The sequence below is a fragment of the Charadrius vociferus genome, unplaced genomic scaffold (assembly GCF_000708025.1).
Source record: "Charadrius vociferus isolate BGI_N301 unplaced genomic scaffold, ASM70802v2 scaffold244, whole genome shotgun sequence".
Taxonomy (NCBI): Eukaryota; Metazoa; Chordata; class Aves; order Charadriiformes; family Charadriidae; genus Charadrius; species Charadrius vociferus.
Window position 1 is genome coordinate 1,313,211 of NW_009648822.1, and position 13,535 is coordinate 1,326,745.

The 13,535-nt window shown below is 36.9% G+C and overlaps 1 protein-coding gene across 1 annotated transcript in view; it reads right to left on the reverse strand.

The window, feature by feature from the left end:
- The window catches only part of GPR98 (G protein-coupled receptor 98), a 272,395-nt gene extending 260,324 nt beyond the window's left edge, over positions 1-12,071 (reverse strand). Inside the window, exons 1-7 of the mRNA XM_009886852.1 lie at positions 11,889-12,071; positions 9,664-9,813; positions 8,458-8,553; positions 7,291-7,395; positions 5,842-5,955; positions 2,028-2,593; positions 502-772 (exon numbers count right to left, since the gene is read on the reverse strand). Coding sequence (XP_009885154.1) covers positions 502-772; positions 2,028-2,593; positions 5,842-5,955; positions 7,291-7,395; positions 8,458-8,553; positions 9,664-9,813; positions 11,889-12,071 — 1,485 coding nt within the window. The remainder of the gene's footprint in view (positions 1-501; positions 773-2,027; positions 2,594-5,841; positions 5,956-7,290; positions 7,396-8,457; positions 8,554-9,663; positions 9,814-11,888) is intronic.
- Positions 12,072-13,535: the final 1,464 nt, after the last annotated feature.

Genomic DNA, 13,535 nt, shown 5'->3' on the forward strand with positions numbered 1-13,535 from the left:
TTATTCACCAAGTTCGTTCCAACCATTTTTTGAGAAAGACAAAGTAGGGACTTGAGCCACAGAACTGTCAGCAATGCTAACCAGCCTTTATTTAACAGTTCAGAGGTCACAGTCTTAATCACCAACCCCTCCTCCTGAAGCTGTTACTTTGTGTAAGACATTCCAATAATCATTAAGACAGCAAGTGAGCAAGTGAAAATAACATTCCTGCCTTCTCTTAGCAAGCAGCCACTCAAGACAGCATTTATGCAATCCTATGTATGCAGGGAATAATCTAAGATGAACGCTACCACATCAAAAAGGTCTATACTATACTAACCCCAAAATTTTGGGTATGGCTCTACATACTAAGATTATATTCAGGATTAATTTGTTTGATTTATATTCAAGATCAAACGCTTTTGCCAGTTTGGCCAAACAACCAATGTTACCAAAACTGGTAAAGTCCCTAATTATTACCTATTGTTACCTTCTCCAAAAGAATTTTAGAAGCAAACTTACCTCAGATGGTTCACTGACTTCTGCACCTCCCTGTATGGTATGAGCCAAGAGTTTCAGAAGATAGGGCTCTGCTTCTTCTGGCATATCATCATTAATAATGTTCAGAGGGAGCGTTACCAGCATCTGTCCTTGATCAAAACATATCTCCCCGCTCTCTGGGATGAGGTCTGCGGTCACAGGGGAGGGATCACTGCTATTTCGGATTATAATCCAGGTAACGGAAACATTTCCATGTGTTCCACCATTTCTTACAATTGTGATCCCTTCAAACCTACGGTTTTGAATGAAAATAAAAAACCCCAATATAAAATTATAATTGATATCGGCTTGCTTAGTTATCGATTCTCTCAAAGATTTACACTGACTTCAATGGAATAAATGTTAACTGCTGCAACTGCCATCTGAGCCAGGGCTTAAAGGCTGTGAAATCTTAACACACATGCAAGGCTTTTCTTAGAGTGCTTATTCATGAGTTCTCTGTAACGTCTCTAAAGATATTTGTTTGAACTTATTTTGTTTGCAGTGAGGAAGATGCTAGGAAGTGAAGATTTGACGTTTTACATTTGTCTTGAGAAATATTTGTCAAATTTCAGAAAACTTTTTCCTGATTAACTTTCTACACCATTTTATAAACTATATCAAGATATAGTTGTCAGGCAAGAACATTTAAAAAATTATTCTGAATGAACTATTTGCCTCTGGACTGAAATATTAAGTTATCAATATTTATGATACTGGAAATGTCATGGTTCCTGCACCTGACAAGCACATGACTGCAACAAAAAGCCTGGGAATCTTGACTTAGAAAAATTTAGAAAGCAAGATTTATTTCTTTACTCTGCATAAGAAGAAAAGATGAATACTGAAGTGCTGGGATCTACATACTGTAACATATTCTTTCTAAATTTTCCATAGCATAATAGCTTAATGTATTACCTGTTTCTCTGGGGATGAACTACCATCAGTAGCTAGCAGTGGACATTTTTTATTGAGACTGTCAATATTGTGTCTCAGTCCTGCCTGTAAAATTTGTACAGAGCTTTGATTTTAATCTCTCTGTAAAATCACAAATATCTACCTTATTTTTAAGTTTAAGGTAAGTATTTCATGGGATACACTCAACAGCTTTTTTTTTGAACCAGAGATTGATTTTATATATACTACATGCAAAGATGTAACAGGGAAGGGAGCCAGAAATCTGTTTTCCCCTTGTATGAACTAGCGTGTGGCAGCATCATGACTTCATTGATCCTGCCTTTAGATTAAGGGGTTTTCAGTATTCTGACAATGCAAATAAATATTTACAGTTTTTACATACAGTTCATAAATATTAAAATACTTCCTGCATAATTAGATATTCCCACTTCTTGCAGATACAGTTGATAATAACACCACACTACGTGATTTCTACATTAAATTTTCAGCAGTGATTTTATAAATATTTTCAGTGAAATCCTAAAGATGCTTAACAATGCCAAACAAATCTCTTGAACTGACTAGAGAGTAGATTTGAAGATCTGTAGTACCTTGAAACGTGGTCCTCATCAATGATAACAGTCTGAGCAAACAGGATACTGTTGATTGATAGCACTCCGTAGGGTTTATCATTCGGTTGGATGGTGACGTGAACAACAGATGGATTAACCAAAACAGCATCTCCCTGCAAAGTGTCCTTAAGAAGCATAATCTGAAAGGTCTCAGCAATTTCTGGTATGGCATCATCAAGGATTTTAAATTTCATGTACCTTTCATGAACTAGAGGTGGGAAGACAATAGTTGTATTTGGCTGTAGATCTAGGAAGTCTACATTAAGCTGTGCATGTGCTGTTGAATTCCCAGTTACAATGGCATAACTGACAGAGACTTCGTCTTCATCAGGTCCAATTAATTGTCCACTGACGTCCTTACCACGGACCACTTGAATTGTTACCACATCAACTTCCTCAGGCACCATATAAGCGCTCTGAACAAAACGCACAGGACTGTCATTTTTCTTAATATTAATCTGAACAGAATTTTTTGTGTCGTTGATTTCAGCCCCTCCCTCCACGTTCCTCAGATGAACAACAAACAACTCATCATTTTCAGGTATCTGGAAAAACAACATTAGCAACTGGGTGTAAGTCACATTTCAAATACAGGCAGAACACTCTTACTGAGAAACATGTTTTACATATTTTGCAGAAAAGGGAAACAATGCAAACTTGACAGTGCATTCCATAATAAAACAGACAGGACAGAAGTCTTGCTTTTAACTTTGGCTGAAAATCCCTTCTCAAAATTGAATGTTTCCACTTTCTAAAACATACTTCTGTGCTCTGGCAACATGAAAAAGTGTGGGAAGCCGAACAAAAGCAAAACAAAAACTAGACAAGAATCAGAAAAAGCTGGATCTTTCCAACTTGAAACTACAAGGACATCCAATATCTACTTTTGGAAGCCACCTCTACTTGGAAACAGGTGTTCCTCCCAGTTATTTAGATTTACATTTTGATTTTCTGATGTTTACACTGATTAACCTCTATGCTTGCTTGAGATAATGCAGGAACAACTTACGGGCAAAACCCACCTTGGCCCATCCATTCCTATACACCTGGAAAAGGAACACTTCCTACATTCAGAGACACCCACATCCCCAGGGAAAATTTCTGTCACAGATCTGAGAAAGTGTCTTCTGGTGCTTCACAAGCGGTTTTGGCATTTCTACAAGATGGCTGTTCAAAATTACATTTTACTTTTAGCTATTTCTTGTCCAATAACTGATGCAGAAGACAATAAAGAATGGCTTATAAATTACAGAAATTAAATATGAGATTTTTGCTTTAGATTGTTACATTTTATTGCCCAAATCTTGATCCGCTAAACCTATTTAACTGAAAAATAAGAGTATTTTCTTAACACATGTAGGTAAAAAGTAAATCTTTAAAAATTATTCATGATCTTTGTATCTCATTCTTGCTGTGGACTCCTGGAAGCTAGTATTATTTGCTTCTGAGAGGAGTTCCAGGACAAAATTACTTATTTTTTGCTAATGGCAATACTCTCTTATAAAGTTGACAAATCCTTTTCAGGCACTTGTGTTTACTAAGCTAAGACAGTTCTGAAAAGCCTGCTGTCCAGTATTTCTTCTCTTTCACACTTCTTTGTTAATTGGCCACCCTCAGAAACTTTTCTCGGGCTAAGACATTGGCTATGCAACTGCCTTTATAGCTGATGCCAATTCTGTCCTTTGTTTTGCTCGTAGCACTTAAACTTGCATAAAGTTTTTGACTGATGGAGTTTTTTTTGTCAACCTGAGATCTAGAAGTTCTCTGTCACCTCTCTCCTATACTGAGATACAACACAGTTATTTTGCCTTATTAGAATAGATGCTACCTCACGTTTTGCTCAGTTCACTAATTAATATTCCATCTTGCAAGATGAAAATAAACATTTAAGAGACAGTCGAAATGTCTTGTTGTAGTTTACGTCTTAGTACCTCATATTATGGGACATTTTGGAGTTCATAATTGCATCGATTGACCAATAAAAAATACAGTTAAACTTCAAAGACAACAACATAAAGGATCTCCAGTGCTGCCTTGCCTCTTTCATTTTCTCTTAACAAAGTTTCCATTATTCCTCACTAAAAAAGGAAATTTATACAATAAAAGTACTATAAATGTAATGGTTTGGAGATCAGATCTGCAGTCCCCTAATTTCTGTGGGAAAAGTGCCACCCAATTCAGAAAAATACTTGTTTCACTGTTTTTCCTAACTTTAGATCTGAAAAACTCTAAGTTCTGAGACCAACATTGGATTCTTGTGAATTCCATCACCATCATTATCACCACCAATAAAGGTTTTTTACACAAAATTAATCATTCACATACACCTGTGAAAGTCTTTGGCTGAGTGGACCAGCCACACCTGTACAGATCAACCTTTGAGGAACAGAACGTTCACAGCGTTTCTCAGAGGGATAAAAAAACACCACATCCTCCCCAAAAGGCGACAGATTTCATTCTGTGTATAAGTCACAGAAATATTACATCTAATCTGAAAGAGATGTTTCTATACACCAGCCCAACACAATCTCTTAGCACTGAAAATATCAGTACAGATGTGGAAGCCCACTTTCTATAACTAACAGAAATATGCAAAAAATTGCTTAAAGTTCTTCACTTCCGAGACAAGCACTGTTCTGCTATTTTCTTGTGAATTTCCTCATTAAATTTTTCTATATCATGTTTTCTTATTTTGGTGCCTCTATTTTCCCTTTCATCCCTGTTATAAATTTAAAAAAAAAGAAAAACAACCCAAACAAACAAACAAAAAACAAAAACAGAAAAGAAAAATGAAAATTACAAATTGAAAAGTGGAATAATATGTTTTGATTACTGTGAAATAGAAAGAAAGGCTCACAACATATAATGTTGGGTTTTTTTAAGACCAATCTAAATATTGACAATTTTTAATTATCACCTAGTGTTCATGCTCTTCCCAAGACTGACTGTTTCTATTAGGAATCTTATCTATTTTTAGAAGTATTTTCTAAAATATGTTTCTACCCTGACACGTATCTATCTAAAAACATATAAAGTTTTCCAATCTATCTTTTGTCTGTCGATGTTCAGTGTGTTATATTCTTTCTTTAGTGGCAAACAACATGTCTGCTCTTCCCATGAATGAAAGCCAATCAAGTTAACAAAGAATATACTGGATTCTTCAGCATTGTTAACTGAAGGCAGAGGAGCTGCACAGGCACCAGTATGTACTCCTCAATGTATCATATAAGCAATGTTATGATTGGGTTCCTTTTGCCTAAACAATTAATAAAGACAAAAAGGAGAGCCTGAGTTCATTATGCAAACATAGCCTGTATTGGCGAGGCAGATAATTAGGGAAAAGCAGAGCACATTTCAAAATAAATACAGGGAAGTTAAGTATGGAAAGGACAGTCTAATAGATAAACTTAAATCTAGTTCAAGAACATCATCCTTGGCCATACAACAAGGACCTCAGTATTCCATCTGAAAAAAGAGTATAATATTTTCCTTATTCCATTTCCTTATTTCCATATTATTTGTATATGTACTGCAGCAGCACCTAACAGGTCTAGCCCGAGCAGCCAGGATATATTCAGAAACTGAAAATATTCACTGATGAGAATTACAAAGGTAGCATTAGAAGGAGTAAAAATGAGAGCTCATAGATCCAAAACTTAACATCACTTTATTAAGTAGAAGCACTTTTAACCTCATTTAATGCAAAGATTTTTTTGACTTACTATAGGTCTCTCCAAAACAGTCGTTAACCTTCTACATATTCAAAACAAAAAATAAGTCAGGTTGTTCATACCTGATCATCAAGCACTGTTAAATTATAAAGCAGCATTGATTTTCCAGGGGTAAATGTAATATTTCCCCTAGCTGGACGTAAATCTTCCTCAGCTGGGTTTGGTCCATCTTCTATCTGCAAAGAATTGATGTTTAGGATAAGAAATATATAAAACAGGAATACTAACCTAGTACAAGTATAATAATCAATATACAGCGTGCAACGTGTAAAACAAATGACAGTCTATTGAGTCATGTCCTGCACACAGGCACACACATTCAGTTGTGAAAATTTCTTTTCAGGCAGATGGAGTAAGCCAGAGTAACCACTCTGAAAAAATTATATATTGCCAGAAAAAGAGGAAGAAAACTACTTCCATATAAGCCTATAAGGACTCTTCGGTATCTACTGGTGTATAACCGACTCACATGACAGAAAGGACATTCATTCTAATTTAATTTAAAACACTAATATTTCATAATAAGTTCCAAGACAAAATAACAGCAGTTACTGGTTTTGTGTCCCCTCTATCTTGACTTGTGAGATTAAGGATATTACATCTAAGTGAAACCTAAAAGACTAGGAAGCCACTTAGAAGCAATATAGGGATTTTATTTTTAGAAAATCTTGTAAATTTTCTTTCAACATATGTATTTAAACTACACTCTGAGATGGACATGATTAATTGTGCAGATAGTAAAATTTATCGGACCTTAAAACAAATAGATCTGCAATAAATTACATAGAGAATCTCATTCTGTACTTTAACTATAAATGCTACAGTTAGTATGCAATAAAATCCAGTACAAATCTTTTCAGATTTTGACAGGTCTATATTATACCCTTGATACTGTGTAAGACCAGACAAATGATAAAGAAATATCCATATGAAAGCATTTCTGTATAAAGTATGTAATAGAATCTGAGCTAGATAAGAAAAAAACCAACACAATAAAGGCAATAACTGTGTCACATTCAAATCAAGTACATAAATAACAGCCTAAATATTCAACATGAGTGGTTTAGTTTCTGGGGATTCAAACTCGTCTTACAGAATTTCACTAAATACTGAGTTCTCATACATACACATTCAAAGTTAGCACAAGCATTAAAGATTCAGATATTTATTTGTAAAATATAAATTTCATTAAATATTAAATAAGACATTTCTTACACACTTAATAGACATTGTTTTCTAGTAATACCAACTAAAGCTGTCTCAAATATCTTCCTAAATGATAAAGAAAAGCGCTTTCTCTAACATCTCTTAATTTATCCTCAAATTGAACAGTCAGACAATTAAAATATTTTTCACTTGGCAGGTAATATCTTTCCATTTTATGGAACAGATTTAACAAAAATAGATATACGTATTTTCCCCCTCTTCCACTTTAATAAACACTTTCATAAGTTATAGCTTCACAGTTTCATCCAACAGATTGAGGTATGAAGCCTTTTCGATAAACTCACCTCAAAAGTTACGATGACGGTCCCGTAGGTCCCCCTCTCCCTAATTAGAGTGAGAGGCACAAATTCATTTCTGCCCCTGGGCTCATTCACCGTGATTAAGGCAGACTAATGAGGAAGAAAAGGGACAGGCAATCAGGCACAGATCAAATATCACAGCAGAAGGAAGAAACTGTTGCCATAGAAATACCAAACTCCCACAGACAAGTTAATCCAATCTGTAAACCAGTCCACTGATGGCATACATTTCCTAGCAACCAATTAGTTCAGCTAATAAAAAGCTTGAAAGATTTCAGATAAAAAACATTATCATAAGTTATGCAAGTAGGGTGGGGGTTGTTTTGTAAATTAACATAGTCAATACACATAAAGCAATGGCATAATAGCACTGGTATTTGTAGGATCTCCTAGCCCCGTTAATTATAGGTTTTCTCCATTAAAAAGTCATTTATTAGATAGCTAGCTGTAAACAGACTCTGTCTTTCAAACTGTTGTAGGTGTAAGATTTCAAAGAATTACACCAATACAGAGACCAGCATGGTTTGGTACTGTGGTGCTAAAAACTTCTCATGTTCTTGTGCTTTTTTCAGGGAAGTCGTCTACAAAAATTATATTGCCATAATGTTGGCAATAAGGTATAGCTTCTGTTTATACTAACACAACCTCTGTATTACTGCAAATATCCTCCACACCACTAGAGTCATAACAGTGTCTTATTACCAAAGGTGTTATTTCAAGACATATACCGTGGTAGTGATCTCTCAGGTTTAGAATCAAGTGTAAAATTGCTCACAAAAGATGGGAAAATGTGAGTATTCTCAAGATTTCAAAACCACATCTTTAACTCTTCACTTCTTCCATACTATATTAATATCTTGACCTATAGATGAGGGGCAGTGAAACTGAACAATTTTTTTGGAAGTTTTATATTTACGATGAGCAGCACAGATATTCATCCAAGTGTGAGGGTCTCAGGCTACGTCTCAACAGCTACAAGCACATAGAAGTATTAAAGTTGTATATATGTATGAATTACCTCTAGAGATGTTTTCAAAGATGTAACTCAGCATTAGTTTTCAAGGGAGTCAGTTGAACAACTAACCAGTATCTTTGAAAATTTCACCTTTATGCTTTCTAAAATTGTGACATAAACAATATAAAAAGCCATACCATGTTAAAAGAAATTATTCCAAAGGCATTGTCATTTGATAAAATTGTTACAGTGACAGATTTGGGTGAGCCAAGCTTTATCCTTGCAGATGGTTTCTAAAATCAACAAAACAAAATAAGATATTAAATATGGTGATGGGCAAAAAATACACATTTTGATTTTACTGTCTTTTAAGAGTCGATATTAGCCAATGACAAATTGTATGTCTCTTTATTATACATTACAGTGGAAATTATTTAAAGAAATAGAATGCACCAAAATAATTCTTAATTACTGAGGAAATACACTCTATACAGTCAACAACAAAGTGCTTGAAACAAACTTTGTAAATGATTAATCACAGTTTTGCCATCTATTAATGACACCATAGCAAGAGGGAACCAGGCACAAAGCGTGTAGCACAGCAAGGAACTCCCAAGTTGTTCTTTTTTTCCTAACATTTGTATAAAACTGAAACTTTGAAGCTACTATACTGAGATACCAGCTAAAGGAAAAAAATCTTTACAGTGTTGTAAAAATGAGCTACTACATTTACAACTCAAAGGAAGAAGGAAGGGAAAATATACATTTTTATATTGACTGCAAATGTCCCCTGGGATGTGTAAGAATTGGCAATAAACCATAAAATTTATCTTTATTGAACTGACAACAAATTTAGTCATGAACCGTTACCTAAAAAAAAAAAGGAATGTGAGCTTCTCTCCTGTAGCACGACTCATGCGAGACAGAACAGTATCAAGAGACTTATTGATAAGTATTTAAACAAATGTTTGGTTTTAGGTAAGTCTCATTTACCCTCTGTCTCCGGAGGACTGGAAGTCATTCTCTTTCTTTCGCTACTTCCACCCTCTCTTCCAGGTACAGTCTATGCAGGAAGAGAGGAAAGGGGGACAGCCTCTTTGCAATCTAACTCTTCTGGGCTCTGGTACACCTTCAAATGTCCACAGCCGAATGCAGTCCCCGCTGCAGGTCCAGACTGTGTCAATACTGCACAGCAACATCACACGGAGACACCCGCAGGAATGGCATAACCTCCCAAAGAGCAGTAAGCTCCATCCCGACTACTACCCAAATTTTAGTTCTTACCTATCAGGATTCAGACTCACAGCAGTATGACTACAGTTGAATCTATGGAATAACATTGATTTACATCAGATTACCCACAGTTTTCTGGGGAACAGATAAGTTGAACAACTGAGACTTACTGCTAGCGTCAAGTGAAATGTGAATGTCTCATCAGCCTCTGGAAGATCATCATCACACACAGATATATACACTGTTCGGTTTGTTTCTGTATCGGGTATAAATGCAGCTGCATATGTGTCAAAAAAGTCTCCTGTGTTTTCTCCATCAATCTGCAATAAATACACACAATTGAATGCCACCTCCTTCTTCCTCCGCGGTCTTCTACAATACTATTCTGGACTCATTTAACAGACTTCATACACTCTTCTTTACACGTAATTCTTCCCACAATTTCCCCTGCTGTCATACAGTTAATTTCTGGACAGAAGGTATAGATAATATCTCCTTGTATCCATGCTGAGTAACCAGGAAACAACAAAAAAAAAATCACCAAAACCAAACACTACAGTTTATTCAGAACCATTTATGACTTCCTTCCTTGCAACTGGGTATGTTTTGCATAATGTACCATATAACCAGGGTTTTTTTAATGGAAAAGCTATTCCCAGCACAGATCTGTACACCTCATAATACCCTACCTGAATTAAATTTACCTTCAGAGCGAACTGGCCTCTGCCATCCTGTCTCACTCTAGGGACCAGAAGAAGCCTATGCATTTAACCTAGACTAACATTGTCATTGCCAAAGTTGGCAAGAGGAATTCTTCTATAATGACCAGCCCTGCTTTCATTTCTGTCAACAAATGAAAATCTCCCTGATTCTACTCTAAGTAAGATGGTTAGAAGAGAGATTACAAAGGCAGCACTGTCAAGACTATGGTTCAGTTTAGAGCTGGAAGCTGAGACTAAATGGAGGGAAGCAACGGAACCAGCACAGCTGCCACACCTGAACTGACCATCCTCACAGGCACTGAAGGTTTGAATCTTCATTGTGAACATTGTGAAAAAAGCTATTCTTTGTTCAAGTGGTGCTCCCCAGGGGTCAGTTCTGGGTCCAGTCCTGTTCAATATGTTCATCAATGACCTGGATGAAGGGATGGAGTGTACCATCAGCAAGTTTGTTGATGACACAGAACTGGGAGAGGTGGCTGACACACCAGAAGGCTGTGTCGCGATTCAGCGTGACCTGGACAGGCTGGAGAGGTCGGCCCAAGCCAACCTCACAAAGTTCAACAAGGCCAAGTGCAAGGTCCTACGTCTGGGTCAGGGCAATCCCAAGCACAAATACAGGCTGGGCAGTGGATAATGGATTGAAAGTACCCCTGAGGAGAAGGACTTGGGGTTGTTGGTGGATGAGCTGCACATGAGCTGGCAACGTGCACTTGCAGCACAGAAAGCCAAAGGTACCCTGCGCTGCATCAAAAAGAAGTGTGGCCAACAGGGTGAGGGAGGTAATCCTGCCCCTCTACTCTGCTCTTGTGAGACTTCACCTGGAATATTGCATCCAGGTCTGGAGCCCTCAACACAAGAAGGATATGGACCTGTTGGAGTGAGTCCAGAGGAGCGCCATGAAGATAATCAGAGGGCTGGAGCACCTCTGATATGAGGACAGGCTGACAGAGTTGGAGTTGTTCAGCCTGGAGAAGAGAAGGCTCCAGGGACACCTTAGAGCCCCTTCCAGTATCTGAAGGGGGCCTACAAGAAAGCTGGAGATGGACTTTTTACAAGGGCATGTAGTGATAGGACGAGGGAGAGTGGTTTCAAACTTGAAGAGGAGAGATTTAGAATAGATATTAGGAAGAAATTTTTCACAATGAGGGTGGTGATCCCCTGGGGCAGGTTGCCCAAAAAGCTGTGGCTGCCCCATCCCTGGAGGTGTTCAAGGCCAGGTTGGACGGGGCTTGGAGCAACCTGGGCTGGTGGGAGGTGTCCCTGCCCAGGGCAGGGGGATTAGCACTAGATTATCCTTAAGGTGCCTTCCAATCTAAACCATTCTAGGATTCTATGAATTGCAGAACCTGGAAAAGGGAAAATCGCTATATATATCCACATTTTCAGTATGAACTCACAGCCACAATCAAAATCAAACAAGCACATCATTTTGGACTTCTACGTGAGCAGCAGGAGCTGGCCCCCTGAGAAGACGTTTATACCGTTATGTTGAAACCATTGATGTAGCCAGCAGGAATCAGTTACAGAAAGTGGGTGTTGCTTCTTCAAAGTGAAGCATCGTCCCCGTGAAATATCACCCTCCTTCTCACTGGCTTGATAAAACCACAGGCAACGTTCAAAACTTCAGAAAGATATTAATATGTACTGAGAATATAACTGGTGTAGTTTCTTACCGACACAATTGCTGTGATGTTAGCAGGCTTCCCTGTCCTCTCAATTACAAGACGTATAACAGTTGTACTTGTTTCATTAACTACAAATTCTGTTTGCCCACTGAACTTCACTTCTGTTTCTCCAGATGTGAAATGAATGAGTAATGCTAAAAGCAAATAAACTAATAAAGAAGCAGAGGGCATCCCTACAGAAAAAGAAAAGAATAATTAAAAATAAATTGTGAATCTAAAATATATAAAACATTCCCCATCTCCCTTATCAATCCAGTCAACCCTTCCCAAACCTTCAAATACTGTGATTATCTTGTGAGCTTCAGAAATGAGATGAAAACATGCACAGGTCTCAGCTATACTCAAGTCAGATAAAGTAATTATCATCTAGATCTAATTCTATTTTCATAATTGTCATCTATTGATTTTCTAGACGGTATTTACCAACTTTTTTCAAGTGGAGGAATATACAACTCCTTTTAAGAAAAAACAATGGCATTGCCACAATTGTTATAATTTCCAACCAACAAAAATATTAGCTTAAAGGTTGACAGTTCCATTTCTACTTTCTTTGCTCTCTTGATTGTCTTTAAAAATAAACATGAATTGTCAAGAAGGGTGAAGGGCTGGATGTTTGCAGTCATCTCATAGACCATCTTCTGACATCTTAAGGACCATGAAATGTTCTTAAACATTGCCATATTTACTCGAGATTCTTTTCACTGCTTCTCTTATCCCATGATTCTTTCATGTTTTCTTGTGACGGAGAATCACTATGGCACATTTTAATGCCATTGTAACATTTGTACAGCTAGACCTTTATTTTTATTTGTTTCTGCACAATGTCTAGTTTTCTTTTCTGTCAGGATAAGACAACTTAAAACTCATGTGGTTTATTTCTGTTGCATCAGAGTCCAGTTCTGCAATGTAAAATAGGAGTTTAAGTTCCAGTGAAGTCATCAGGTGCTGATACTGTGAAAGATGCATTTTTAAGAGGCTCTGGCACAACAAATCGGAAACAGCTGCTATGATATGCAGAGGCTCATACTGCACAGAGCTGACCAGAACCGAAAATTTGGATGCTGGATGAAGCGGATTTCTGCCACAAAGATCCACGCAATTTTTGAACAAACCGAGAGATCAAAGTTGTACTCTAAACACCAAAAAGCATTACAGCATGGATTTTTAATGGAATTAGTTCTTTCAGCAAGTTTCTTTTAATTTGTAGTCACTATTTTATAATGCTAAAAAATTTCTGTACAAAAGATACAAACAATATTTGTGTAATTACACATATAAATAAAACACCACTTTGCTTAAAATTATGCTTCCTAGTGCTCTGCTTATCAGACAAATCTGGTCAATGACTGCTGCATAAACTGTGCAGAACATTATATTCATATTTGTATATCAATAATATTTAAGCTCAGCCATGTTTGCAAAGCACTTGTTTTCATTATTTATGAGTGACAGTAAATGAATATGCAGTCACTGAATCAGAAAATGTCATGCGTATATTGAAATGGATTTTTGTAAAGTGTGCATCAAATTTGTAATCAGAACACAATTGTGTTACAGCGCAGACTCTGACTGTTTTACGCACGCAATCAGGTAGCTTTCATCTTGCACTGAACAGAGAATAAGACAGCCTTCAAA